At 38.7% G+C, this 24,300-nt stretch overlaps 2 protein-coding genes across 4 annotated transcripts in view; both read right to left on the bottom strand.

The window, feature by feature from the left end:
* Positions 1–3,611, bottom strand: part of epx (eosinophil peroxidase) — a 37,925-nt gene extending 34,314 nt beyond the window's left edge. The window contains exons 1-6 of the mRNA XM_042496009.2: positions 3,465–3,611; positions 3,292–3,379; positions 2,556–2,646; positions 2,294–2,469; positions 1,089–1,221; positions 39–168 (exon numbers count right to left, since the gene is read on the bottom strand). Of these exons, the coding sequence (XP_042351943.2) occupies positions 39–168; positions 1,089–1,221; positions 2,294–2,469; positions 2,556–2,646; positions 3,292–3,379; positions 3,465–3,482 (636 nt within the window). The 5' untranslated portion in view covers positions 3,483–3,611. The remainder of the gene's footprint in view (positions 1–38; positions 169–1,088; positions 1,222–2,293; positions 2,470–2,555; positions 2,647–3,291; positions 3,380–3,464) is intronic.
* Positions 3,612–6,173: 2,562 nt separating this feature from the next.
* On the bottom strand, positions 6,174–23,996 carry hps5 (HPS5 biogenesis of lysosomal organelles complex 2 subunit 2). 3 transcript variants are annotated; one of them, XM_088080508.1, is made up of 23 exons: positions 23,785–23,996; positions 20,878–21,007; positions 19,939–20,049; positions 19,731–19,795; positions 19,134–19,326; positions 18,796–18,926; positions 18,075–18,293; positions 17,922–17,993; positions 17,653–17,741; positions 16,505–16,683; positions 15,648–15,806; positions 15,140–15,299; positions 13,516–13,633; positions 12,943–13,089; positions 12,686–12,754; positions 11,722–12,299; positions 10,051–10,171; positions 9,813–9,962; positions 9,596–9,715; positions 9,062–9,154; positions 8,838–8,944; positions 7,322–7,613; positions 6,174–6,544 (listed from the first exon to the last, which is right to left on the bottom strand). In XM_088080508.1, the coding sequence occupies exons 2-23, from the start codon at positions 20,983–20,985 to the stop codon at positions 6,484–6,486; spliced, it is 3,342 nt and encodes a 1,113-aa protein (XP_087936634.1). In that variant the 5' UTR covers positions 20,986–21,007; positions 23,785–23,996; the 3' UTR covers positions 6,174–6,483. The 3 variants fall into 3 exon arrangements, with proteins under 3 accessions (XP_087936634.1, XP_042352072.2, XP_042352073.2); XM_042496138.2 differs by having other exon boundaries at positions 9,062–9,175; positions 23,785–23,995; XM_042496139.2 differs by having other exon boundaries at positions 9,062–9,175; positions 20,878–21,001; positions 23,785–23,995.
* Between the last annotated feature and the right edge of the window lie 304 nt (positions 23,997–24,300).

Below are 24,300 nucleotides of genomic sequence, written 5' to 3'. Positions count from 1 at the left end.
TGACAGAGGACAACTGTGTGCTGCTGCAGGACTCTTACTGGAGGCAGAGTGGCATTATGATAGGTGCGCTCTGGGTCCCAACCTCTAGGCATCCCCCACGCATCCTCGTACTCTGCAGGCAGCCAGCGGGAATATGGGATGTTTGCAGCCCCCCATCTGGGATTCTGTCTGAACAGGAAGAGAACACAACGGACACACAGCAGTCAAGTGAAGCCAGCTCTGCTCTGTGATGACGTGTTTTTTGAGTAAGCATAAATAAGCACAAATACATAAATTACAAGTAGCTCAAAACAAAGCGGCCTGCTGTGCATTACAGTGCTCGTACAGAACTACTGTGAAAGACATGCGTGATGGACCGAGGTGGCTCACTGTAAAGCAGAGATCCACCTATGCTTTTTGTTTTATGCTATTTGTGAGAAATGTTTTAGAGACACGTTGTCCAAAGATATAAATTGAAAGGTTATTTTTTTCAGTTTGCTCAACACAATTATCAAACACGACGTGACAGAAAAAAGGTTTTTGTGACCTAAGACGAGAACAAGTATGAAGCAGAGAACAGTTGTGTACAGAGGCATGGTCAGCTGGAATGCATTGCCAAAACATATTGTTCAAAAGAATATTAAAGATTGTTTCAAAATTCTGTTAAAACAACATCTCCAAACAATCCTGGAACTATAAGAGAAAGCAGAAACGCCCTTCAGCCAATAATGAGATATGTTTCTTAATACCTTCTTTCTTGAAATTGAATGTGTGAAAGTACAGGATAGATAATTTAGGATTAACGGTGAGTCTGACAATGTATGTTAAGAAGTATTTGTAGGAAGATTTAAGTCAAGTCTGCTATGAATTTATTGGAAATGTGACTGAACTATGACTCTGTGTTTGGGTTAATTTTTTGTTAAAAGGATGACAACTTTGTTTTTTCCCTTTTAAATATTAAACTGATAAGATGAGCTGATCTTTGTTGTGTTTATTTTGTTTCAGTCTTGTTGTTAGTGTATTTGTTTGCGTGTGTGTGTGAGCCCCAGGAAGAATGCCAAATGTTTATGCTGGTGATAATGGGTATCCGAATTAAGAAAAAAGAAAACCTGTTGTTGCACTCCCCTGTGATGGACCTGTAGCGCTCGGACAGACAGTCGGTGTCACAGCTGGGTCTCTGTAGCTCAGCAGAGCAGCCAGTCACCTGCAGCAGATTCTCCATGTCTTCTTCACTCAGCAGCTCTTTGGAAACATACAGTGAACACCTGAGTCATACAAATAATAACTTCAATAGTAGGAAAAAATGTAATTGGCTTTAACTTGTTTGGAGCGGTTGATCAGAACATTTGCGCCTGTCTTATGTCAGAAAACAGTCTTATGTCTGACACAGTGCTCAGAGTGTGTCCTGCAGTGAGTGCATTAAAAAATAATGTGAATGAAAATTGTAAATCCTCAATAAAACAAAGAAACTAAAGCTGCATTCGTGTGCTCCTCGGATGGTCCCATTCCCCGAGTTGGGAAGCTGGTATTCGGAGTTCATGAGCTTTAAGTTGCGATATGGAAACAACATAAATGCTACAAACAGGATGTGTTTCTCAAAGTGTTAAAACAACAAGTCCATAATAGTTTGAAGCTATGTATTACAGATTGATTTTGTCCTAGAATTTTTGCTGTACCAACACATCCCTGAAAACTACTAAAATTGCTTTACCTGAATAATGCTAAGAAATAAGTCTTCTAACTTTCTATGTTACTCTGTGTGGACAGCAACTAATGATAAAAAATCTAAAACTAGAGAGGAAATTAAGGAAGTAAAATATGTGAATTAAAGTAAAAGTTCATTATCATCAGCTGAAGATTTACTTTTGTCCGCTGTGTTTCTGCATATGTGATATCAACTTGGCCACCAGTCGTATGCCAAAATTGTTAACAACTTTCCATGTTATCGTTGCGACTCAAGGGAGCTTTCATGTGAATTTTCTCAGTCAGGAACTTATTTTTTAGACACTACATAAATGCAGGGAAACAAACTGGGGTCACAAAGGAATACATTATAAGGACTAATATTTATTTAAAGAGGCTTTTGACTTTTTTGTAGCTGGATACAGAGTTAAAGTGCCTTTACGATTCACATAGGAACACTTTTTGTTTTGATCTGCGGATGTAGGAAAATGTTTGGTGCCTTATATGACGATACATTATGGGAAAATAATAATAATGATAATAAACAAAAAAAAAAATTTGTGGCCTGAATCATGCTGAAAGTTAACATAAGGAGGACCTGGCATGTAAGTTAAGTGCTTCTATCTGATACCTTGAGGGTCGGTCTGCACCATAGTGTGAGTGTAGACCATCTCTCTGATCAGCTCCACTGTGTTGTCCAACAGCTCCGCAGCCCGGATCTGAGTCCTGGTTCTGGCTTCAGTCTGTTTGAACTGAGCCAGCAGGTCACTGGGTCTCAGAGCACCTTCAGACAGAGACTTCTTCACTCTGGAGACATCCATAGCTTTGTTTTTAACACAGTGACAGCGATGATGTTTGTGCCTTGCAGTGGGCCTGAAATATTTCACTTGTACCTTTCACTTGTGCGGGCGTAGGCAGCATCGGTCAGCTCAATTGCACGCTGAAGAGCCTCCTTCACAAAACCCGATCCTAGGTACACAGTTGCTGACATTGGCAGAAAGAAAAACATGGATGCAGTTAGAAAAGTTCCTCAGTATCTGTAAAAAATACTGTTAGAAAATCATGTATGGAAAATATTATATTAACCATGGAAATAGTTAATTCATTTTTGTCAAATGACTAATTGATGGATCAGCTAATAGATTCAGCTGCACTCACATAACTGTTGGGTAGTTTAAGTCAGCAACTTTTTTTTGTTTTTCCAATTTTACACAATTATTATTATTATTATTATTATCCGTTACAATAAGCCTTAAAGGAATGTAAACAGAAGTTATTTTTGGTTGAACAAACACTATAAAAAGTTGAAGAGGAAAGGAGTTGAAGAGGAAAGGAGATCCGTATGTGCAGGAGAAATTCTCTTTCTGATTGCATTTTTTTAAAATTATTGTAGATAAGTAAATGTACATGGTATGATAATTGACATTAGTTCCAAGGTGTACCTTGAAACTGATATATTGCTGCAACCTTACAGACAGTAGAGTAGAGTAGAGTACAAGTATAAATTGGCATGAAAAGGAAAGTAAAAAAAGAGTATCTAACTTATGTACAGTACTTGAGTACATGTACTTAGTGTCATTTCACAACTGATATCTGGTCTCTTTAGTAATAATCAAACAGAAATCCTACCTGAGGAGTTGTCAAATACTCTGTTCAGTGAAGCATGCTCAGGGAAGGAGAGCAGCACAAGAGCCAGTCCAAGCAGAGAGCCGGACACCTGAAACCAGAACACATCTCACTGAATATCAAGAAATGTGCTACTTTTTTTAAAATTAAGAAGGAAAATAAAAACAAAAACTCACCATGATTGCTGCTTCCATAAACAACGTTTTAACTGTTCAATCAGTGCAGAAAGGATTCACTTCACGTTCAGAAAACTAATCCCGCTCATAGTGTGTTACCACTGCGCTGACCGTGATTCATCTTGAGAGTCTACCTGTGTGTGTATGTGTGTGTGCGTGTGTGTGTGTGTGTGTGTGTATGTCAGTGTGTGTGTTGTGGGCTGCGAGTGTCGAGGTTGCCATTTATACACTGGCAGCAGGGCCAACAGGTATGTGCAGAATTCTCTTATCTGTCCTCCTGGTGACAGGAACGCAACATCAAACACAGGACTCACTGCCTCGACCTAATAACGTTTCAAATCAAATTCACTTCTGTCCTCATGATGAAAACCTTCTGTCATATCTGGATCATTTCACTTTAAGACAGAGAACATATCTTTGTAGAAGTGGACACAGTCGACTAAAAAAATGCAGACAGTTTAAATACTGAAGCAACTTGAAGCAACTGATGGAAATAAGCCAGGCTGATTTATTATCATTTTATCATTTGATTTTTTTTTTAAGTAGGGTTGTATGAAGTGCTTGTCCGTGTTTAAGTGCAATAGATGGCAGTGGGCAATTTTCGAGGCGGGGGTACTGCCTAGAAAACTAAGCAGTAAACTGCTCTGGACAGTGGACGCTTTATTTAGAATGTTTTTACTGCTTTGTCTTTGCCATCAGACAGCCCTTTTCAATGGGGAACTGAAGCCGTTAAATCGCTTTCTTAAAAACCACCAGACTCCATGAAAAAAAAAAAAGTAATTTGACCTAGCAGAACATGGCAGTCGTTGGTCTATCCTTGCCTTAGTCTGTTAGTTTGGTTGTTGGTGTGTGACTCTGGTGAATCAAAACTAACCTCTGGTGGCACTGACGGAAGCGAGTATAGATAGTGGCTTTAGTTTTACATCAAAAGGGCCGTCTGATGGCAAGCTAAGGTGGTGAAAATACTCTGAATACAGCATACACTCAAACTTATATTGACTTTTTTAGATGGCTAAAATACATTTTGTTGGGGCAAACAGTAGCTCAGCTAGTATAGTGGGTACTCCATGTACAGAGGCTTCATCCTCGTTGCAGCGGCCGCAGGTTTGATTCTGGCTTTGGCCCTTCGCTGCATGTCATCTCCTCTCTCTTCCCCTTTCACACTTAAGCTGTCCTATCTAATAAAGGCAAAAGCCCCCGAAATAATCTTAAAATACATTTTGTTGCTGCCCTGTCCACAGCAATACTCCTGCTTGCTTCTCCAAACTGAGAGCATGCCCACTGCCATCGACTGAAACCTATTAATAAGCACCTTACACGACCCCTCCTCAAATAATCCAAAATATCCCTTGTAGCAGCCAAATAGAATGTAAATGACATGCAAAACACATTTCCATGTGGATCATTTTCATAACAACTGTGCCCATGTCTTTGCCAAAACCTTCAATCTGATCGTGCCTGTGCCCGTGACACAGACAGGTGGGTGACCTGGAAGATGAGGATTTTGGGGAGATGATTGAAGAACCATGGATATGGATGAGAATAAGAAAGCATGAAGGATCAGACAGAAAGACCACTGTAGAGGATGTGACTCATAAAGCGTGGTTTTGTCCGGTAAAAGCCTCCAGAGCTCAAATGTGAAGCAGCAGGCCGCCCGTGTCTTCCCTTTGATGCTCCAGGTGTGTGATACCATCAAATGAGTCATCAGTCCCATTTCATTACTGCGTTATTAATATTATCTCTGTTGACCCACACTGCCCATCATTTACTGTACGTGACGCTCAAGATGTGAATTGTTGAAATCTTTTGTTCACAAAAAAATATCCCACTGAAGAAAATACAAACAAATACTTGACATGCAGCGAGATAAAGGGCCAATTCAGCTGCCTTTCCCCCTTATACATAACAATGGTCTTTAGTTTTATGGATTCTTTTAGATTAAACACTCTTGAAACCTCACACAAATATCTGCAGGGCTGGATACTAAGGATACATTAGATTAAATTACCAATTAAAGGGACAGTTCACCACAGAATCTAAAATACATATTTTTCTTAAAAAAACAAACAAAAACAAAACATTTGATAAACTCAACAGAAATGTCTCTTTCCAGAAATCATGGCGTGGTTACTCAGGACAATCCACAGATCTTGTTATTGGCAGCTTCATGAAGGAAATATTTTCTGTCTATTGAACTATAACTGCCAACCCAATCACTGCGCAGAAGGAAGTGTGCATCTACTGATAGCTCACCTACCAACCCTGAATTAGCTAATGTTACATCTCCGTCGAGGAGGACGCTTTTCTCTCACCTTTATATCCATGAGGAGATGCATGCAGGGAAGGCAGCATACATCTGTGCTTTGAGCACCAAAAGCTGAATGTAATCTAGCTCCATTATATTGGAGAGAAGGCAGACATCTCTACGGCACTAGTGGATCTCTACAGTTCTACAGGTATGAGGTCAAACATGTATGATTTGGGGTTTAAATTTCCCTTTAAAGTAAAGAAAATTAGACTGAAAATTCTTTTTTTATGCTTTTGGTGAGCAAAAATAAAATCAAAAACACATAGCTACTAAATAATCTGCCGATTTGATTAGACCCTGTCTGTGTTATTGCCGTGCATACATTGAGAAAAAACACATTCACAAGTCTTCACTATCATCATGTAAACAACATGTTTGTTCTTACACAACAAAAACAAATATTAAATACAGTAAGTTTTATTCACATATTACCTGGTTAGAACATTTCACTGTAATTATTAACAGTTCATTTTTGTTCATTGAGATATTTGATAGACAGATATTACCTGTACATGCAAAAAGGCATTCAAACTGAATCATTAAAAAAAGTAAAGTGAAATAGATAATACTGTTCTCGCTGGGAAGATAAGTAGCTGGGCAGCTGATAAATATTACATTGCACAAATTAAGTTACAGCAGCAGTTATTGGGGAGGTTTACATACAGTGTTAGTTATCTTGTTTGGCGTCGAGAGGCTGCAGCTGGTCTGAGGTTAAGCATGCTGAGACCACAGGAAGCGATCACAGCGCTCTAACATCGTCTGGATCATCGCTCTGAAACAGAAAACAAAAGAAATAGTGCTGACAATACCTCCTTTTTAATGACAATGAAAGCTGTTCATTTCAGACTCAATACATGCATTTTGGTTCAATCTCTACTGATTAAAGTGATTTTAAGACCACGCTCTGCTCTTATCAGGGACCGAACAGAAAATATGACTTTGTTGTAATAAATGTAACGGTCGTCACCGCTGCTCGAGTGATACTCAGATTTTGAAAAAATGGAGAATGTTAGAAATTGTGTCACATGATCACGTTAGCTAGGGTCAACGATGACGTTGAAAGCTCTGAGAGATCATGGGCAGGTTGTTGTTAGCACTGTAATGATTTGCTGTTTATTTGTACCTCTGTGGTTGCTAAATTACTATTTTGGATCTAAGCATTTGTAGTTACCAGGAGCCCGTGGATATGCTGAGTTCTAATAACAATTTACTGTTCGTTTGTTGATGTTTGACTTCAACAAATAAATAAAAAATTGAATTATGAAAAAATGACCACATTTTGAATACTTGGTAAACCTCTCAAACATTTTTTGTGCTCTCTTCAATAGGCAAATTTAATTAAGTTCATGGATCAAAATAGTATTTCCCCAAATATTTCAAGCCTTTAAGAGATACACAGAGGAGCTACAAGAACACCCGTTGGGAGAGTTTGCTTGATTTTTATTGTCTACGACTAAAAACATATTTGAGTATCAGTTTGATAACAATGCAGGAACTCCTTCCCATATTGTGTGCTTTATAAAGTTTGGTATTTGACACCCTGACCCACCTCTGCCTCTTCTCAGCGACCTTCAGCAGCTCACAGACCAGTTTGGAGTGCGAAGAAAGGACTGGCTGCACTCCGCACTCCTCCAGGATGGCCATGGCGCGGTCGGGCCCGGCTGTCCGAGCCAGCATCAGGGTCAGATTCTCTGGACTGATCTTTTCATCGCAATCTGCCGCACCGTTGGACCTACTGCTCCCATTCACACCCGTGACCTGCTCTGAGTCTGCTGCACTGCTGCAGTGCTGACATAACTGGATCAGCAGCTTCCACTCTTCCAATGTCTGAGGCTCAACACCTGGAGAATAACAGGGGGACAGCACAGACATGACACTGTGTAGTTTTTTGTGCTCTGGAAAATATATTTGAGCGCTTAGTTGTTAAAATTGAAAGCTAAACTGGTTCTCTACATTACTGTAACAAAGGGATTTTGCAGGTATATTTTGCGGTCCCCCCCAACAAACACATTAACTTTCAAAAATTGTAATCATCTGTAGTGTTTGCAGTTGTTAAAATGTTTTTACTCTTCAACAGTGTTGAAATAAGATGCTCCACCTGACAAATAAAGGCCTTTCTCAATTAAAAGCCTGGTCTGGTTACCGTGCACTTAATTTTTATAGAAATTCTTGTATGTATGTGTAAAACTGTGTTGTTGGCTACCTGCAGGAATCAGTTAATTTTACTAAAACCATGAGCATCAAAGAGAACAATAATACCTGCATAGTCAATAGGAGAGACGCAAAAAAAGGGGTTAAAAATTTGATTGAATTTCCTGTCTTTGCTGAGCAACAGTTTTGTGTGAAAAGAATTAAAAGCCTGTCCCATATAGACACCTGTCCCAGATTTAAGCCTGTTGAGTTCAGTGATTTAAGCACATAATAGCCTGTGCTATTAATTTGAAGTTTTACAGTAGTAGTGCTGGTGTGCAGGTGTATGCACTATAGCCCCAAAGCTGTGTCCTTGTTCAGGGGATTGACTATTTTGTTGGGCTGAGCCTGTCGCCTCTCCCAAGACGATCCTGCCTGAAAGAGATATCAACTTTTAAAGCCAAAAAATTGAAAGTTTATCACCAGAGAGTTTTCATCAAACAGCTAACAAGCATAAATTGCAGAGGTTATCTGGCATAAGTGCCATGCCATACTAATAAAAACAACATAGTCACTAATTTCTGCTGCCAGTGGTACTTAGTAATTAGTTCTGCAACGAGATCAAGAACACTGTTTCAAAGGATCTTCCAAAGTCTTCTAGAAAGTGACACCATCTTTTGTGTATTTGTGTTCATCTCTGTCCATGTGTTTATCTGTAGGGCTCATATTTTGTGTTGCGATGAGGTAATAGTGGGTACCTAAGTGCTGCATTACGAATGCATCATGTCTACACTGGATTTCCAGGCAATCGACACACGGTTTCCAGTATGTGCCTCAGTAACCCCTGACACACGGCTGTGTTACAAACTGTCCTCTCAGCCTGTCAGAAATGATAATTCTGCTCCTGTCTGCAAGTGTGAAAGGAAAGGTTTTACCATCAGCTTCCTCCAGCAGACTGATGTCGTCCAGCTGACAGATGGCGGAGAAGGCTTCTGAGCGACGCTGCAGCTCACAGCAGAGGTAAATGTAGCCCGTCCAGTACCTAAACACACATACATTATACAGAAGGTTACTTATGACAGTATAAACTCACATTCACAGCAAAAAACAAACAAAAAAACCCAAAAAAGACAATTGAGTCAAAGATAATTAGAAGTACCCATGACTGCGGCATGTCTCTGCCATCTCCTGCTTGGAGGACAGGTCTGCAGGAAGACGGATGAGGAGAGACAGGAGGCGTCCATAACCCCAACTGAAACAATGAGAACGCCACCTGCAGCAGGAGTCACATGACTTACATTTATTCTTATATTTTACTTCCACTTTATATTTGGACCTTGCTGTGGCTTGGACAGAATCCAGAAGTGAAATGATAGTAGCTTAGTTCACATCCATCCAGGCAGAGTGGTTCTATTTTTTTGTTTGTAGCCTCAAACTGAAAACTTAATGGGCCTTTAAGTCAAAGTTGAAAATTAATAAAACAATCTTTTTTTGGGGCTTTTAGAGAGAATTCTGTTGAAGGAATTTATTTGATATTTTGTAACCTCTACATTAAAAAATTTACAGACAGGTGATGAAAAGATGTCTATGCTGGAGGAAATGTGTTGAGCAGAAAAAAAGCAGGAAAAAATAAAGTTAAAAAAAGTCTTATTTTGTTTTTTTTTTTTTTTTTTACACACTAACAGGAACAGACCTGGGCTGCCCATCAGGGGTCAGGGTATCACAGTGTTGAGGGGCATCATGGGTAAGAGCTAGCTCCAGCCAATCCTGTCTCAGTGATTCTGGTTCAAGAAGAGACTGCAAAAATGACAACCTAGAGGAAGGAATTATGTAAAATTCAGCAACAAGAGGAGTTCAAAGTATTTATTTATTTTTTTGTTTTTAAAAAATAAATGAATCTAAAGATGTACCTGTCCTCCTCAGTTCGTGACTGGACCAGATTATCCAGGTATGCCAGGAAGTGGCTTTGGTGAGCCATAGCCATCACATCAGCAGGAGTGATCATAGGATAGAACTGCGTAAAGGAGCGTACAGCCGCCTCCCCGTGCTTCTCATACAGCCTAGAGAATAACACAGTGGACTAACTTCACAGAGTCTGTCACAGCTGTGATGTAGGTATGTGCTGACCAGAGACATACGTGTACTGACCTGTGTAAGTGAGCGAGGAGATGAGGTGCACTCCAGGGCTGCAGCTCCCTCAGACTGCGCAGTGACCGAAGCAGATCCCCTCTCTCAATAACCTCCACCACCTTACTGGACTGAGTGAGATCTACAGAGAATAAAAAGTTTAAGATTAAACTACTCATATCAGAGGTACATGGGGTGAGTCACTGGATGAGGTTGGAAATAAGGAAATGGATCACAGAAGTGTATTTTAAACTGTAGATGCAAATGAATACAGCTTGTTTTCTGGATGCTTTACTACCTCAGAACCAAACTGAGGAAAATCTGTCCATCAGTGTCAACATTATGTGACAGGCATTAATTATCTGAGGGATCACTTACTCATTTGTTTTGTTCTGTGATTATTGGTTAAAAGACTTTAAGTTAAGGCTGGGGACACAACAACATCTGTGGAAAACAAAACTTACTTCATGAGGGGAAATCATCAAACTGGCAGCATCTTTTAAAAACTCAGATTCTCTCTCCTGTGCTCATTAAAAACGTTCAAGGAGATCTACTGACTTATCGACACACCCCTTCCCATTTTCTTATTTATTTTGATTTATCATTATCATAAATGTGTTTTTTTCTTATTTTTCAAGGGAGTGAGGGAATAAAGACTTGGATATGTCTTGTTCTGTTTTGTAATGATTGTATTGTACTGACTGTTGAATGACTCGATCAATCCATTAAATCAATTAAAATAAAAAAAAAAATAGAAAATGGTTAAATGATGAACGAATGCTATTTACAATTCAGAGGAAACAGCTACATTGACGTGACTATCAAACAGGAAAAGAGTTTCAGATATTTAAGGACCTTTCCTTCACTAATCTGTGGGATTATGATACATTTTTTTAAAAAATGTTATTACTTACACTTCTCTTTTTAAAAAGTTAGGGTTATGATATAGCTTCCCAGTGGGATTACCTGTGGATTCAAATCCAAACATTCAAATTTTGGTTTAGCATCAAAATTATATTTTCCCAAAGCCCTTCTAAAGATATTTTCTCACATGACCTAATGTAGGTTTCTGCATGATGACGTTGCTACCTAATGGACCTCTCTGTGACTGAACCAAGCCGTCTGTGTGAACTTTAATCTTCCAAATGAGCTACATTCCTCTAACACGCTCCCCAGCATGCAATCAGACTAATGTACTGCTGTGGACACCACACAACATGCATTTTGGATCTGAAAGTCATAACACACACAAACTAAGAGATTGAGGCAGCAGTAGTCCAACAACTCCTGTGGCCTGTGAAGTAAAATTACTGTTTTTGTCAGCAGACTGTGGTGGCTTTAAAAAGAACAATATAGCAGCTTCGGTTCCTTGTTGGATTGTCTGACAGGTAAAGCAGTGAAAATATTACATTGGTTATGGATGAGTACCTCAACCCCACTTTAATAAAATCCAGTTTTATTCTTTTTTGAATTATTATCAGTGCTCTAACCTACGTCACTGGTCTTTGGTAAGGCCGTTTACATTTGAAAAACCCTGAAAAGAACCTGTCCCGGCTGGTCAGGCCATCTGTCTGCCTGTCTGCCTGTCTGGTTGTGTACTTATTAATTTAGAAATCTAAGAAAATAAAACACATGAATAAAAAAAAACAAAAAAAACAGATTAAACCAGAGACTTGAGGAGAAGCTTCTGACCTAGCATGGCCTCAGTGAAGGAGCTCTGAACCTCCGGCCGCTCCTGATGACACAGCAGACACATTCTCCTTACACGCTCATGGTCCAGCAGAAAGAAGTAGCGGCGCAGGAAGGCTGTGCAGCACAGCGCTTGTTCATCCTTCTGGTTTCTGAAGCAGCTCTGCTCTGTATACAGCATTGCCAGCTGGGTGAGATTAGCCAGGAGATCCGATGGTACAGGTTTGGGAGACACCACTCGAACAGGTTCTAAAGGACTCCCATTTGAAACTTCAGGCTCCTTCTCAGTGGAGTCACACTGGTCCTCTTCTTCTCCAAGCTCAGGAGACTCCTCTCTCTTCTCCTCTGTGATGCGCTCTGTTGGTTCTGCTGATAAAACGGAAGACTCCTCATGTTGCTCTGAGCAGGAGTGAAGATAATCCCACCGCTCCTCTCCTGCTCCATCCACCTTTGAATCAGCCAAAACAGTTGACCCAGGCTCTTCAGGTCCGAGTATTCGCTCCAGCACCGGCAACCACTCCAGCAGAGTTTCTCTCAGGCAGACTGGATCCAGTAGCACCAAAGGATCTTGGATCTGGGAGCTTATGTTTGGGACATGTAAATATAAATTCAGCTTCTAATAAAAGGCTGTGAAATCTTTGAGCAATCTCTAAGAGTGATACAAAAAACAAAGTAAAAATTAAGTAAATGTAAAATACTAACATAAATTAATTAATAATACAAATAAATAACAATAAATAACAAATTAAACAGAGATGAAACAGTGATACAAGAATCTAAGTTAAATGATTAAATAAAATAAAAAAGGCAGCTCAGAGTAAAATAATAATGATAAGGATAAGATATTACAATAAATTTAACAATTCCATACTGCTTTTAAAATAAATGAGTGGTTTTTATATGTATAACCTGAGGTAACATTTTCTAAAACAACTTGCAGTTGGGATTTTCACAAAACAGCACTTACATAGCTCTCTCTGTCGCTGATCGAAGTTCCTGCATGTCGGCCTCTGTGTTGGGCATTTCATCATAAACTCTGTCATGAAAAACACAAGTCACTAGCTTTACCTAATTCACATTTAATGGTCTTTTCAAAACAAATTATCTGGCTTGAAAACAAAGAAAGGAAGACATTAGTGTGGACTAATTTCTTTACAGACAACACATACTCATCTGCTCTGGGTAGAAAGTGGTTTTAGAACACTTTCTCAGGTCTGTACTTACTCACTGTCCATTTCCTCTGAGTACTGAGCTTGGGCGGCTGACATCTCAGCCTGTCCACCTTCTCTGAATTCAGGTCGTTGCCAGAGCTCAGAGTTCATCTGGAGGGTGTTGATCTTCTCTGTTGTCTTCTTAACAAAACTAGAAACACTGAGAAAAATAAAAAATAAAAACAACCTTTCACCAATGATGCTTCATTAGATGGTTTTCAAATTTAACCACAAGAAAAACAAACAGAAACACACCACTGGAAAATTTCACATGTCAAATGACTGAGAGTGATGTTTAGAAATGAAACCTGCCACATGCGTCTACGCAAATGAATAATGTGAAATAAAAAAACTAGATGTGGGTCTTCACTGGAAAGGGGAAGTAAGGCGTTTATATAGCACAGCTGCACTTGAATATTTATAGTTACTGTAGGACTTTTATACTTATAAGAAAAAAGCAGGACACTGATTTCATCAGTGTTGAATATAACTGAAAGCTACACATGACAACTTCAGCACGTATGGCTGCTGTGACAACATGTGTGTATTTAAACCATGTCTGTCCTTTGTTTCTCTGGATGTTCACCTTTCTTTGACGGCCTGCAGTGCGATGCGAGGGGGTTTGGGGCGGAATGAAAGGGGGAGGTGGAACTGCAGGCCTTGCTCAGATCGCTCTGCGTCCGTGCGCTCACTGCTCTGTGGATCTGGATAAAGATGGGGGGCAAGAGCCAGAGGACAAACACACATGGATGGAGAACCGGAGGAGAATGGTGAAAGGCAGAGGACATGATGCAAGCAGATGAAGCAAAGGAGCTGGACGACACTATGGAGAAAATTAAACGCTGCACAATGCAAATAAAAACTGAACCAAAATGGTGATATATGTGTGATATGATGGAACAGACAAGAAACTTGATATTAACAGTAAGGCAAAGTGATGATTGTATTTGTAAAGCATGTCAGCTGTCAGACAGATCATTCAATTCTCACAGCAGATAGAGCACAGCAACACAACTGTTTCAATCATTTTTTAAAAATCACACACGTATTAAATGTGTCGAAAGCACACAAAACAGAAACTGGTTTATAAATGATCATTATGACAATAGCGATAAAAGTCAGTCAAAGAGTAAAATTATTCTCAAGTGTTTGTATGGATAAATCTTTCAGCTGCGGGAGACCTTCCAAAATACAAATGTCTTTTTCGGTATTTTGTTTGCTTTTTTGTTGTTTTTTTAAATTAAGGTATTTTCGCAGAGCGGTAGATATTAAACTGAAAATAACTTCACTCTCTCTTCACATTGATTTCAGAAAAGACAGAAAAGGAGTTTGTTCCTGCTACAAACACACACATCCAGTAAAGAAAGAGGAAGAAAGAAACAACAGAAAGTGTGCGTGAATCATTTTTTGTTCGCTGTGATTGTTGATTTAGCATTATGAAATGAATCCAGTTCTTCTTTTCGTTTCATTTATTCAAGTGTGCAGGCTAGGCCTGCAACTAAGAACTACATTCATTGTCATTTTAATCTGTTGGTTAATCAGAGTTTCCCTAAGCTCAAGATGATGTCTTCAAATGTTTTGCCCACAATCCAGAGATATTTAGTTTATTGCCAAAAAAGAGTAAAGAAACCAAAAAATATTCACATTTCAGAAGCTGACATCAGTGAATATGTGCATTTTTCATAACTCAAACGCATTTACTGATAAAATAAGCTGGCAATTATTTTGATTGTTGACAACTAATCATTTATGTTATGCAGCTCAAGTGCAGATTTTTTCTTAAAGTTGTGATAAATAAGTGAGTTGTTAAAAAGAAAATTAACATAACATTACTAAGGTAAATTATTAAGGTAAATTTTATATTTGAGAATATCATAACTGAGCCTTAAATTTTTTGCACCCTTTCTTTATGTTTTGTGTCTTATTAAATTCATGTATAAATAAAGTACAATTTTGTCCCCTAAACTTGCTTCCATCTGGTATTTATAATATTATTACTAATAATTATTGTCATTAGTAGTAATTACTATATTAACATTTGAAGACTACTTTATAAATCATGCAATTAATATTAGACTGTCCTAAGTGGGCAATATTTACAAAAAACTTAGGCTCATACTATATTATTTGAATAAAATTTTTTCATATTTCAATATGGCAGTAATTTTTAGTGACAGCATTTGTTCATTTGGACACGGACGCTTTCTTACCATGATCCGCCTGATCCTCCTCTTGCACATAACTGAACTCTTTGAGCCGCTCCTCCTCTGACGCAGACTGATTAGTGAGGGAGCTCGTCTCCTCGTCTGACTGACTCCCTCTGCGGCTGATCACACGATAGATTCCGCAGTCCAGGACATTGAAGCTCTCCTGGATAATAATATAGATAAAATCAGCATGCTGGTTTGTTATAGATTTAAAGAAGCTGCACGCTGCAGTTGCACTGAAATTAAAATGCATGAAATGGACAGGAAAGACACCAAGATGTATTTATGTGATGGGGAATTATTCTGCATGCAGTGTTGAAACTGGCTTATTCTCAACAAATAACCATTTCAATGTAATGCTGCAGAGACACTTTCACCCAACTGAATGGTATCCATGACAACATGGCTCAACGTGTCCCATCGAAATTACATAGAAATGACTGTGTACAGTTACGGTGATGGATCCTTCCTTGGCACGTTGTTCACACAGAGAAAAGATACTTAAATTTACATGCGAGGAGATGCTACTTCTGCGGCTGCTGGAGGCGGAGTCCAGAGGCTCTAGTTTAGAGATGACTTCCTCCAGCTGGCCAGTCAGCTCCAGGTGCGTACTGGAGCTGAGCTGGGACCTGAGATGTTCGAGGCGGTCAATGGGAATTGATTTCCTGGCCTGTCAGGAAAGACGAGAAAGGCTGTCGTTACTGCTCCCGTTATTATCAGAACTCTGATACAAGTGCGAGCTCTTACTCTGAACATGAGAAATTTAGTTGACCCTTTGTAATCTGAGAACATTTTAAAAAGATGGGAATAAGAGCAGTAAAAGAAAAAATCACCCAAAAATTTTCCAGAAATTTGTAAAAAGTAAAAGAAAATAACCCGAAAATTAGAAGGGAAAAAAAACAATGCAAAGAAAAAAAAGAAGAAAAACAAACAGGCAAGGCAAACAAGATTTGGAAAGAGTGCTTTAAAAAAATCTAATAATTCTGTAACATAATTTTAAGTATGCAATTATGATAAATAATAAATATAGTTTTCCCGTATTTTTTTTCCCCCCCCAAGACATTTTCTCTGGCCTGTTTAAAAATAATTTTCTATATCTATTAATTTCTTGCAATTTGTGGAGCATTTCTTACCACGTTGCTCATTGCCTTTTTCTCATGTTTCTGAAGAACTCAAATCCAAATCAGGGCTCAAAACTTTAAAATGGAAACAGGCAACTTTTCAAGGTTAACAGGTCTATTCGGTGCTTTATTCTTGGTGACACAGGAAGTCAGAAATTCATATAACGTAGCTCGGATTAGACTAGAATCTAAGAGACACTGTACACAGAGCTGAGGCCAGCTAGCATGGCGATGGCAGCCATCTTACCTTGCTGGTTGTGACTGTGTGCTGGAACATACAGCAGACCATAGCAGCAAGAGGCCAGGACTCCCTCCGCAGCAGACGCTCAACACAGCGTTCGGCAGAAAGCAGGGACAGGTGGGACAGACGTCCGCTGCCATGGAGACAGAAGAGCTCGTTGCGGTAGACTGCGATATCAGCCAAGTCTGCAAAACCAGAACACAGATTTGGATCAATTTATAGAGCATCAAACAAGAACAAAAATTCTTTATGATCAGTGCTAAAATAGTTTAATATTATGATTCTTTCCTTCTTTATTTCAGGAGACTGAGGTCATTTGGAGCCAACAAACAAATTCTGTTATCGTTTTTCCAGTCTATAATACATTATGCAGTGTTATGCAGTGTTATGCAGTATGGAATCAGTGCATAGGACAGTTGTCTCTGTTCAGTGTGAAGCTTGATTGGCTTATTTTCTCTTCATTTTGATTATTGTCATTTTTTGTTTATTTACTATTATTATTATTATTATTATTATTATTATTATTATTATTATTATTATTATTATTACTATATATAATCTAATATCATTTATTTTATTTTATTTTTCATCTGTTTGTAATTTAAAATGTCTTTTATAATGGGGAGGGCACTATGATAAAAATCTAAATAAAAAAAGGCTAGATTTGCCAGACTGCTGCTTATCTGCTTGGAGATTGTTGGCGAAGAGCTTGAGCAGTCAAGTTCCTAGAATGCGTGTACTAAAAGAATGTTGTCTCTGTTTGGTAATATTTGGTTGGATCCCTCTTACACGGTATCTGAAGAATGGGCGGTTTCATTGCTAATCTGTTGCTATGACAAAAGCTTTGGTCCCTGCTTACTTCCTGTCAGCTGCTGCACTAAAACTCCAACAGGAAATACAAGTTTCCCCATCATACAGGAGATTTAGAGTCCCACAGGCTCGACTGTGTCTGTTGTGACTTGTAGCAACATTTATTAAATGAAAGAGAAAAGAAAGAACATTTTCAGAATTATTTCTGACAACAGAGTGAAATCTAATCTAATGTAGTGGTCCTATATCATTGTATTTAGTGTGTGTGTGTTTATAAATACAACGTTTGCACGTATGCCAAAGGATCGCTGGTGGTATATTGGGAGGAAGAAGCACAAGCACACCTTTGACTTGAGTCCACAGAAGCACTTGTCCGTTCTGAGGTGTAAAGATATAAATTGCTGAATCAGTCCAGGTCAGCAAGTTCTGGTCTCTAAGGACATAAATAAAGTGTACAGTTAGTCAAGTGACAGGCTCATGGCAGTTATTATTTAACAATAATAAAATGTTCTTTTGACTAATGTTGTCTGGTCTATCGCTTCTTATGAAATAATGTGTATATTAAAAAAACAGTGACTGACAAGCCCAACAACTCAGATAAACTATATATTACCCGAAAAACAGCAGTTTAGGGAAGGCGATTGACTGGGGGCTCTTCTGCAGTGGGTTGTAATGAGGCTCATCTCTGCAGGTCACAGAAGAACAAAAGAAAAATTTGAAGTTCTGCCTTTTAAAGAAGACCATTAAAAGCAGGAATAATAAGCACCTGTAAGTGATGAGTGGTAGAGGAGGACAGGCCAGCTGCTGTTTGAACTGATGGGTGCTCAGAACTTCGCCATTGAAACTGGCCTCCCATATTCGAGACCCCGGCCGGGCAGAGTACAGCAGAGGGGGCTGACCGACTAATAATCCCCTGTTCTGGGGGAAGAAACAAGCTCCATACTCCCCGTCACGCTCCTTATTTCCAACACGCCAGAACTTCTCCCTGAGGATGGAAAAGTACACCGCTGCTGAGAAATGTCCCAGATATTTTTTGAGGAAAAAAGTAAAATGATCAACATCATGAAAATTTTGAAGGAGCATAATGTAATTACCATTTTCTTCATTCATTCATTACCAAAACTTTAGCCGCAATCTTTTTCCAAGGAGAATGGAAAAAGAAAATGCAGGTTCTCAAAAACAAATGATGCAGAGAAACAATATCTGAGACCAGAGAAACTACTTGTAGCTTTCTATTAAAAAAAAAACATAAACATGACTTCATTAGTGAAAAATGCCAAGATCAGTTTTTCAGATAAAAAAAGCAAGAATTTCGCTGTCAAATGAGCAGGGAGATCTGTGCTCTGGCACGAGTGAGGGAAGTTTAACTGAGTTCATTTGTAGAACTGTAGCTTTATGCAGGGACAATATTTATCCATATAGGGACATGAACAGGGTCCCTCTGAGAGTGTCCCCCCATACAGAGTTACATTCACGTTGGTACTCACCTCTCTGTGTCACAGAGGTAGCAGCGGCTCAGGGAAGACACCAGCAGGCGCCCATCTTGGTATCCAAGCTGAACCACTCTTGAGTCCACAGTGGTGACGGTCTGAACAGGGAAAATAACGAATGCTGACCCCTAGACATGAGGAAAACAATATCAAGATCATCATATCCGGACCATTTCATTCACAAAAAGTGTAAGAAACAAATTAAGAAAAACTTGCATATTCTTTGAGAGCTTAAAAAGTTTTTGCACAAGTGTATCAACTAGAAAGTGCCTAAACTTTTTCACACATTACTACTGAGGAAACAAGCAATTTCCACGTGAATCGGCAGTTACCACCTTGCCCAGTTTGGAGGATCCTGCACGTAGAAAGGACACCTTGCCTCCTGTGTCCCCGACAAAAACTCTGAGCGTGCTGGTGTCCCAGCAGAGTGCAGTGATGGCCTGACCTCTGTGCTCCCAGGACACACTGACTCTCTCTGGACGACCCCGCCGCTCCAGCTGCAGCTCCCACACCACCACCAGACCCTGACTGAAGCAGAGACAAAAACTGTGAAACAATACAGGCAAACAAAACCAAACACAGAGCTATAACCCTTTGAAACCTGAGCAAAATGGCTTGCTTTCAAAAACATGGGAAGAGGGCAACAAAAAAAGAAATTACTCACAAAATAGCAGGAAATTAGTAAAAAGTACAAGAAAATTACCTGAAAATTTGTATTAAAAAAGAAGGTTACAAAAGGAAATTATCTAGAAAAAAATGTTTCAAAATTATAATAATAATTTTACAACAATTGTAAATATTCATTTATGATAATTAAAATGTAGTTGTCCTTCATTTTTTTCCATAGACAGTGGCACCAGATGACAAGGAATGGCTTTTTTTGAGAGCAGATGCGTATGAAAAATCTCTTAAATTCATATAGAGACTCTAACCTTGTTGCAACAGCGATGAAGTCTTCATCGTGAGGGCAACACGCCACCTGAGTGATAGATCCCTCCTGAAAAAAAGTGCACAATGAGGTAAGAGTTATAAAGACACCAACACTTTTGAGCACTGTATTCCTTATTATGTGAAGTTGTATTAGTTAACAGCAGAAATATAGTCCACTGTCTGCAGAACAGGCACTCAGTCACATATTACCTTGTGAGTGAGGATGAGTCTCTGCTTCCAGCCCTCCTTCTGGATCAGGTGCAGCCCTCCTGCTGATGTTCCCAATGCGAGCCACTTCCTTGACACTGCCAAACAGGTACACTGTAACACAGAAGGGTTTACTCATTTGTTCATGATGATATATGGTTAGATGCACATTTTTTTGTGTGTGGTAACATGTTATAATTTGTGTTTAGTGTGGCCACTCCTTCTAAGGCACAGACATTCTGATATCTTAATTTGCAAGACATTTAAAGTTTATTTTTGCTGTTAGGTTTTTAATCTATGTTTAGCAATCACACTGATTCAGCCATTTTTCACTCTGTAGTACTTCAAAGGCATTAACCCTTTGAAACCTGGATTGGTACCACTTTTCAGACACCATTCACAAGTATTTAAAACTTTGAAACCTGAGCAAATTGGCTTAATTTGTGTCAGAAACATGGGAAGAAGGCAAAGAGCAATGAAAAAAGAAATGACAAAAAAATTGGCAAGAAATTTGTAAAAAAAAAAACAAAAAAGAAAAGAAATAAAATTAGTATGGAAAAAAAGAATGAAAAAGAAGGTGAAAAAAACCCAAAACAAACACACAAGGAAATTACCTGAAAAAAGTGCCTGAAATGATCAAAATAGTTAGAAACATTTTTTGTAAATTAAGCAAATAGATACTTATTATAATTATAAATACATTTTTTTCCCCATCCTTTTTCTTTTTTCTCTACAAAAAAAAAAACCCTTATCTAAATCTACTAATTTCTTGCATTTGTGGAACATTTCTCATCAAGTCGCTCATTTCCTTTTTCACCACGTTTCTGAAAGAAATCGCTCCAGTTTGCTCAGAGTTCAAAGGTTTAAGTAAAAGGCTACTTTAAATTATCTATGTGTAATTTTTTTTCAAGAAAGATTCAGACAGGTGATGGTGAAACCTACCTTGAGCCTGCCAGAGTCTAAACGGAGAGCGGACAGAAGTGGATCGAGGCAGTCAAACTCTGCCAGTACATGACTGTGGTTCTCTGGCACTACTGGCACCAGAGGCATCTTCAATGGTGATCCTCTACAACTGACAGAGAATGAGACAGTCAGCGAAGTATGAAAAAATGTGAGGGACTTCAAGAGTCATCACTCTGTTTCCTCGCATTACTACAGCCCTCAGCTGCTTGGTATCATATGACTTTCAGTAGAGTACCTATCCGCTGAAATTGACCAGTCATGACACCAATTTACACTGTCTCCACCCTGGCAAAAAAAAAAAAAGTTATTATCTCTATTGTACCAGAAGTGAGGACACCATTCAGCTCATAATACAGCTGGACATAACAGTCTATTTTGGCTTTGATTTACTTATTGTGGTTTCAAGTAAATTCATAAGGAAGCAAAAGCAAAACTATAGTTACAGATCATTTAAATATATTAAGATACTGCTGGCAAAAATCAGCACTGTGTACAAAAAAATAATTTAAAACAAAATGACAGAACCTAATCTACTAAGTATCAAATTAGTTGACACAAGTATCTCAAAGGGAGGTGAGAAGTAGCAGTAAACTCTGACCTCTGTCTTTGTATTTGTTAGCACTCTACTGCAACAGGAATGTATTTGGGGAAGAGGATGTCCACTGCTCTGACCAAAGCTCAACAGATCTGCTAAAAAGGCTGGTGGCAAAAACATAGACTGCAAGGCCCCAAATCTAGATGATAATTCAGAGCCTCTCATACATCCCGGTATTTATTAATGATTTTGCCTGAATGTGGCACTCAAATAAACAGAACTGCACTTAATCACATTAAAACTGACCTGTTGAACCTGAGGGGCTCTAAGGCAGCCTTAGCCCTCAACACTGATTATTTTTTCATACATAATTATAGGTAGTTTCAAACTGTTTTGTTGCCTCTCTTAGTGTGCTTTTTACTGACTGTCATTTGAATGTCAGCCTTGTGCATTATGGCCACAGGAAGAAGTCATTAGATCCCACATTTAACAGTCATAACACAAATAATACAGGGTGAAAAAACTCAAAGCTTGTAAGAGATTTTAGTCCTGCATTGAAAAAAGTCATTGCTGTAGCGAGGAGTATGCGCTGTTATTCAGGGTATACACTCCTCCGTTTCTGGTCATTTACAGTACACCCACCTATCAGACAAAAAGCCATTGGAATAAGAGCGTCTACCTGCTTCCTCCTTGGAAACCTTGTGGTACACCCACCTCATTAACTTCAACTCCACTACTGAAAAAAATATTAAGTTAAGAGCAAATTTACAAGTATCAAATATTATCAATACAGAAAAAATGACCTCTGTGAATGTCACACAGTTTGATATGATATTAAAAGTGATGCATTCTGATGTAAATGTCACTTTACAGTTTTATATGGTGAAACTGGAATTAATTAAACTTATATACAAACTTTTGGGAAGTATAAACCATAAGGTACTGTTCATTATTTATGTGAGGACAGGGGGTGCTGCAAAAAGTGGGAGGCACGTCAACAAATTTTTAAACACTGGGGAGGGACATTTGTTTTTTGTTTATTTTGGATTGGGGAGGGGCAGACAGCTTAATGGCTATATTATTTTGCTGCTGATTTTTAAAGAGAACTCTTTTTTAATTTGCCAAAATTACACCATTTATCATAGCCCGAAACTGAAAATCTTTGGATTTTCAAATTTCTGACGATCCTTGGATACGTCATGTGCAGAAAACGGCAGAAAAAAACAAAACAAAACCACATCTGAGCTTAATATAGTGATATTTTTATATTAAAAAAAAATCACTATTTCTCAAGGGGCCAAAATTAAGAGTTTGCTCTTACTAACCAGCATGCATTACAAGGTTGAAAACCAAGGCTTTTCTCATCTTCAGGATTTCATCTTCAATTTTTAACTTTAAAACAGTTAAGGGTGAGTTTTGAAACTCAAACAATTAATTTATTGAGAGAGGATCGAGAATTTTCCCTGAGTCATACAGAGAGGTTGAAGAAAAACATTTGTCGCTTTGGAAAAAGTTTTTTCATTTAAAAAAAAGAGCACCACCTCAGACACCCCCCTCCTCTGATAAATAAAGAACAGTCCCTAACAATGCATCATATTTTAAAAACTCACTGTGTGTTTTTTGTATGCGAAATATTGTAACTTTAAAGTCACATGAAACTTAAAAACACATTGTTAGGTGTACAATATGTTCTTCAGAGCCTCAGAGCAGTAACTTTTAAGTATGAAGTGGTGGGACATGGAAATACCAAAGGACAGTGCAACATCGGTACCTTATATGCATGTCCTACAGGTGTACATACTTGAGTTATCATACTAAGCTAGCATTAGCTGAAGGGGACACAGGTGTTGCGTTAACACAAACTTTTTAATTAACGTAACCATTTCCATGCTTTTGATAGTGAAATGTCAAGCTCGCGAGCTCACTTGTGTTGGTTACCGCCACTCAATCAAAAAATAAGTAGTTGGCTCGTGTTTATTACACTATGGTTAATAAAACACAAACAAATTAGCACGATATCGTTTAAGTTTCTGGCAGCAAACAACTAAAAGGGACAATTTAGCTGGCCGATGCGGCAGTCCGCATCACGAGACCCGTCTGCTGACACTGATGCTAACGTTTTCAATCAACACTAATGGAGTTAGCAACAGTCTTAAACGCAATTATTAACACGGCATTTCTATGTTAAATGTATTTGACAGCTTATAAAAGTTACAATTAGGAACAAGAATCTTTTCAATGCGGCAACTCGTCTCTGTGTCACTACATTTGCAATAACAAGCTAGCATGCTAGCTAGCCGAGACAGTGAGGTTGCCATTCACTTGTTTTGTCACCTAAAACCAAAACTCACCACAAGGCACGGGTGACTCTCCGGTGTTCCCACCTACAAATCCACAGTAAAGCGCTGTTACATTGCTAATATCGTTCGCTGTTTTTGGAGAAAGTCAGCGGTCAGTCTCACGGCACTCGGACTGCAGCAAGCCGACCTGTCACGGCTCCGCTCAGCTGATGTGAGGACACTTCCGGTGTTGAGTTGAAGACTGTTGATAGATATGTTATGTCTACCTTAACCAGACCCCAGACCTCTAAGCGACTGTCTGACTTTATCAGAGGCGAGGCGTGGCTTGGGTCTGACTTTTTTCACATGAAGCTATAAATGTTTTTCCTGATCAATCATCATCCCTCCACCATAAATAACATTTTTTTCCACACCAAATGGAGGTTATATTGGTGACAATGTAACTGGCAAACAGCACCGACATTATTTTTCACAATGAGGTTTCTAATTTATATATATATATTTTTAATTTTTCTAATTTATATAGTAAAATGTAAATCCTCCTTAAAAATATGTCTTAAAAGACTG

Source organism: Plectropomus leopardus, chromosome 7 (assembly GCF_026936395.1).
Source record: "Plectropomus leopardus strain MGB_pleo_1.0 chromosome 7, ASM2693639v1, whole genome shotgun sequence".
Classification (NCBI taxonomy): Eukaryota; Metazoa; Chordata; class Actinopteri; order Perciformes; family Serranidae; genus Plectropomus; species Plectropomus leopardus.
This window is presented reverse-complemented; position numbering and strand designations above follow the sequence as displayed.